The sequence below is a fragment of the Mustelus asterias genome, chromosome 14, assembly GCF_964213995.1.
Source record: "Mustelus asterias chromosome 14, sMusAst1.hap1.1, whole genome shotgun sequence".
NCBI lineage: Eukaryota > Metazoa > Chordata > Chondrichthyes > Carcharhiniformes > Triakidae > Mustelus > Mustelus asterias.
This window is the reverse complement of record NC_135814.1, coordinates 5140147-5146146: the sequence shown is the minus strand read 5'-3', so window position 1 is coordinate 5146146 and position 6000 is coordinate 5140147. Positions and strand designations below refer to the sequence as shown.

At 46.8% G+C, this 6000-nt stretch overlaps 1 protein-coding gene across 1 annotated transcript in view; it reads right to left on the bottom strand.

Moving 5' to 3' along the window:
* The window catches only part of LOC144503482 (anion exchange protein 3-like), a 111509-nt gene that overhangs the window by 23417 nt on the left and 82092 nt on the right, over positions 1-6000 (bottom strand). Inside the window, exon 15 of the mRNA XM_078227827.1 lies at positions 4141-4335. Coding sequence (XP_078083953.1) covers positions 4141-4335 — 195 coding nt within the window. The remainder of the gene's footprint in view (positions 1-4140; positions 4336-6000) is intronic.

The window sequence follows — 6000 nt, the reverse complement described above, 5'->3', positions numbered from 1 at the left end:
ATTCCCCTGCTCCCTCCCCATAGCTCTATAAGTTTTTCTTTTTTTAAAATTCATTTGTGGGATATTGGTCACTGGCTGGGCCAACATTTATTACCCAACCCTAATTGCCTGAGGGCAGTTGAGAGTCAACCTGCTGTGGCTCTGGAGTCACATATAGGTCAGACCAGGTAAGGATGGTAGATTTCCTTCCCTAAAGGACATTAGTGAACCAGATGGGTTTTTCTGACAATCGACAATGGTTTCATGGTAATCAGTAGATTCTTAATTCCAGATATTTTTTATTGAATTCAAATTCCACCATCTGCTGTGATGGGATTCGAACCTGGGTCCCCAGAACATTAGCTGAGTTTCTGAATTAATAGTCTAGCGATAATACAAACTTGGCCAAAGCCTCCCCTCTTCCAATTCCCTTTAGAAAGTTAGAGTTGAATCTGCTTCCATGTTCAGGCACTGCTTCCAGTTCACAACAATTAGTTGCAAGAGATTATTTCTACCCTTGTGTCACTGTTAGTTCTTCTGATAATTATTTTAAATCTGTGCCCTCTAGTCATTGAACCTTCTGCCTTGGAAATACTTTCCCATGAGTAAGGCAGCACAGTGGTTATGTTACTGGACTAATAGCCAAAGCGATCTGGATTAATTGACATTCAATGTTGTTACCATTGCTGAACATCCCACTATCAACATCCATTGACCAGAAACTGAACTAGACCAGCCATATAAATACAGTGGCTACAAGAGCAGGTCAGAGGCTAGGAACTCTGCAGCGAGTAACTCACCTCCTGACTCCCCAAAGCCTGTCCACTATCCACAAGGCGCAAGTCAGGAGTGTGATGGAATACTCTCCACTTGCCTGAATGAGTGCAGCTCCAACAACACTCAAGAAGCTCAACACCATCCAGGACAAAGCAGTCTCACTTGATTGGCACCCCATCCACCATCTTAAACAATCAGTCCCAGCACCACCGATGCACAGTGGCAACAGTGTGTACCATCTACAAGATACACTGCAACAACGTACCAAAGTTCCTTCAATAATTCCTTCAACCTTCTAACCAACGGCCTCTACCATCTAGAAGGACAAAAGCAGCAGATACCTGAGGACACCACCACCTGGGGGTTCCCCATCAAATCACGCACCACCCTGACTTGGAAATATATCGCTGTTCCTTCACTGTCGCTGGGTCAAAATCCTGAAACTCAATCTCTAACAGCAATGTGGGTGTACCTACACCACAAGGACCGCAGCTGTTCAAGAAGGCAGCTCAAGAGCAATTAGGGATGGGCAATAAATGTTGGCCTAGCCAGTGATACCCACTCCTGAGAAAGAATAAATTAACCTAGAGTCATGAGTTCAAATCCCACCATGCCAACTGGGGAAATTTCAATTCAATTCTTTACTTATCTGCGTGGGTTTCCACCGGGTGCTCCGGTTTCCTCCCACAGTCCAAAGATGTGAGGCCAGACTGGGTTAGGTTGATTGGCCATACTCAATTGCCCCTTAGTGTCAGGGAGTTTAGCAGGGTAAATATGTGGGGTTATGGGGATAGGGCCTGGGTGGGATTGTTGTCAGTGCAAGTTCGATGGGCTGAATGGCCTCTTTCTGCACTGTAGGAAATCTATGATGTTAGTCTCAGTAATGGTGACCATGAAACTTTACAGGATTGTCATAAAACCCCATCTGATTCACTAATATCCTTTAGGGAAGGAAATCTGCCATCCTTACCCAGTCTGGCCTACACGTGACTCCAGACTGACCCACAGCAATGTGGCTGACTCTTAACTGCCCTCTGAAATGATTCACAAAGTCACCCAGTTGTATTTTAGAAGCAGACTCAGCACCACCTTCTGAAGGACATGTAGGGCCCACATCCAGTGAACGATTTTAAAAAATCTCCTTATTTATTCTATTTAAACCCTTTATAATTTTGAATGGCTCCATCAATGTTCCAGGCGCGGTGCTGGTACAGGATTATTCGGCGCATGAGGAGGACCTTCAGCCTTCCCCCTGCACGTCACAACTCTCCCACGAACAGTGCCATGTGACTCATTGGTTTATCTCTCAAGGGCACACACACATTATGCGTGTGCACACACACATATGTGCACACACACGTGTGCACACACACACATATGCGCATACACATATGCGCACACACACACGTGCACACACATACGCGTACACACATGAGCACACGCACGCACACATACTCACATGCTCACACACACATGTATATAAACACACACATACACATGCTCACACACACACACATGTGCTCGCATGCACACACATGTGCACGCACACACACACACACACATATGTGTGTACATGTACACACACATGGCCAGGGCACAGGAAATATTGATGGAACAAGCTCCATTGGAAACTAAGTGAAACATTATTATAGGTTCAGAGTTTGAAGCCATGTTTATATTGGGCTAGCTCTGCCAACACCCAACACGCAGATCCTCCAGGCCTGTGTAAAAGCAGTCTAAACACTTAATGTGGAGTATGCCTTTCGTTTTCCCTTACTCTCACCTGTGGACCACATTTCCGACCAATATTAACAGAACTGAGAGGAAGCTGAAATCTAAATATTAAAAATGAGCACAAGGAAGAAAGTCGCTACAACTTACTCCGAAACGAATAATTCAAATGGACACACAGTGCTGGTGCTCTCAAGCACTCAGTCCATGTGGAGAGTTGCTTCAACATTAACAAGAGGGGCCCATTCCGAGAACAAGTACCTTTGGCTCTCTGCGCTGGGACAAGCACTTCATCGTGGCCACTAATGGGCGAGGCTGCCGCACAACAGGCCTGAGGTTCCCCAGGAGCTGGGAAGAACCAAGACTGGGATGGTGAGGGCCTTGTTTTAATCACTGCCACTGGCAGCAGGAGAGGACATCACCTGGGGCTGGCCAAAGTTGTGATTGTGATTTTGTGGTTAGCACTGGTGCCTCACAGTGGCAGGATTCCAGGTTCCATTCCCAGCTTGGGTCACTGTCTGTGTGGAGTTTGCACATTCTCCCCGTGTCTGCGTGGGTTTCCTCCGGGTGCTCCAGTTTTCTCCCACGGTCCAAAGATGTGCAGGTTAGGTGCATTGGCCGTGATAAACTGACCCTCAGTGTCAGGGGGGATTAGCAGGGTAAATATATAGGGGTTACACGGATAGGGCCTGGGTGCAGGCTCGAGGGGCCGAATGGCCTGCTTCTACATGTAGGGATTCTATGATATTGAGTCTATGATTGGGGGAGCAGCGAGCACGGGAGCGATGGGGCTGCTCTTCCAGTCATGGATTCCATCTCCCCAATGCTTGTTGTTCCAGTTCCTCCGATCATGGATCCCCTCTCTGCAGCTTTCCCAGGTACACAATCTATCACTGGAGAAGGTGGAGCAAAAGCAGGAGAGAGGGAGCCCGTGATTAGACGAGCTGGAAGAGCAAGCATGGGAGACTCATGTCTCTCCTGTGTTTGCTGCTCCTGCAATCACTGCTTCTGCAGTCAGCCAGTCCCCATTTTCAGCAACAATCAGTTTAATTGACAGTTAGCAGTTTTTGTAAAGAAAACAGAGTTACTGAGAGCGGGAAAGACTTTCGGGCAATTTCTCATGAGCCAGTGGGTTTTTCCTCCCCAGGTGACCATGTAGTTTGCTCTATAAATAAGAACAAAGAACAAAGAAAATTACAGCACAAGAACAGGCCCTTCGGCCCTCCAAGTCTGCACCGACCATGCTGCCCGTCTGAACTAAAACCCTGTACCCTTCCGGGGACCATATCCCTCTGTTCCCATCCTATTCATGTATTTTTCAAGACACCCTTAAAACTCACTATCATATCTGCTTCCACTACCTCCCCTGGCAGCGAGTTCCAGGCACCCACCACCCTCTGTGTAAAACACTTGCCTCGTGCATCTCCCCTTAAATGTCCCCTTAACATTCTCTGTTTTAAGGAGAATAACCTCAGATTCTCCATCTTCTCCGCATAAGTCCATCAGCCCGGTCCAATTCTTGTAATTCTCCTCTGCACCCTCTCCAAATCTTTGACATTCTCCCTGAAGTGTAACATCCAGAATTCGATACAGCTGGGGGGGGATCTACTCAGCGGTTTCACACAGCTTTAGCCTGGCTGAGTGGGTGCTTACCTCATAAAGATTATGGAAGGTCTCATAGATGAAGATGATGGAGATGAGAAAGGCAAAGATCTCCTGTGTGAAGGGCGAGATGTAGCGAACCAGTAAACTGCCCTCAAAGGCCACCGTGATGATCACAGCAACCATGAGCCAGAAGCCAATCCATACCCGACCTGTGAGGTAGTCCAATTTCTGAGTCTTGCTGAACTGGCGATGTGGGAGGGATGGTGTGGGGGTAGGGTGGGGGAGGCAAAGGGGAAGGAAAGGGAGAGATGAGTTAACTCTGAAGGTGCCAAACATCAAATACAGCTCCACTCGAAACTGGTCAATGCTGCAATATTTATGCCAAACAATCTTTGGAGACTGTGTACCTTGCCAGGCTGATGAAGGATTGTCCCATTGTCCATTCAACCCTCCTGGAAGGATTCACCAGAATGATAGTGTGGCTCAAAGGGGATAAGGACATGTTGCAGAGACTAGGTATGTACTCCCTTAGGTTTAGAAGGTTATGGGGCAATATAACTGAGGTGTTTAAGATGGTTAAAGGATTCGCTGCGGTCAATAGGGAATAATTATTTCCTCTTGTGGGCTGTCCAGAGCAAAGGGACGGAACCTTAAAGGAAGCTCTTTACACAAAGGGGGGTGGAATTCAGAATTCATTGGAATTCAGAGGAACGAGGGGGGGATCTCATAGAAAAAAAAGATTATTGAAAAGAATAGATAAGATAGAAGCAGGGAGGTTGTTTCCACTGACAGGTGAAACTAGAACTAGGGGGCATAGCCTCAAAATAAGGAGCAGATTTAGGACTGAGTTGAGGAGGAACTTCTTCACACAAAGGGTTGTGAATCTGTGGGATTCCCTGCCCAGTGAAGCAGTTGAGGCTACCTCATTGAATTTTTGTAAGGCAAGGATAGATAGATTTTTGAACAGTAAAGGAATTAAGGGTTATGGTGAGCGGGCGGGGAAGTGGAGCTGGGTCCACGAAAAGATCAGCCATGATCTTATTGAATGGCGGAGCAGGCTCGAGGGGCCAGATGGCCGACTCCTGCTCCTAGTTCTTATGTTCTTATGAGTGGAAATCTGGAACTTTGTTCTCCCAAAATGCTGTTGCGGCTGGGGAGTGAACTGATCATTCCAAAACTAACATTGTTTGCTGTTTTATCAGGCAAGGAGTTCAAGGCTTGAGCACTAATGCGATGTAGATCAGCCAAGATGTAACTGAATGGCAGAACAGGACTGATGGGCTGAATGGCCGCCTCCTCCAATCCAACTATCCATCTGAGTGCCTGCACAGGCTCTCTGGAGGAGCAACTCTCCTGGTGCCATTCTGCGGCCTCCTCTCCGTAACCCTGCACATTCCTCCTTGCCAAATAACAACCTAATTCCCTCCTGAATGCCTCGATTGAATCTGCCGCACTCTCAGGCAGCGCATTCCAGACCCAAATCACTCGCTGCGTGAAAACCTTTTTTTCCCATGTTGCTTTTGCTTCTTTTGCCAATTACTATAAATCTGTGCCCTCTCATCCTCGATCCTTTCAGGAGTGGGAACAGTTATCCCTATTTACTCTGTCCAAATCACTCATGATTTTGAACATCTCCATCAAATCTCTTCTCAGCCCTCTCTCCAAGGAGACAGTCCCAACTTCTCCAATCTATCTTCATAACTGAAGTCTCTCATCCCTGGAACCATTCTTGTGAATCTTCTCTGTATTCTTTCCAATGTGTTCACATCCCTCCTAAAGTATGATGTCCAGGACTGGATGCAATGCTCCAGTTGAGCCCAAATTAGTTAGTGTCTTACAAAACTTCAAGAGAACCTCCTTGCTCTTGTACTTTACAGCATTTTAATAAAGCCTAGGATACTCTCTGCT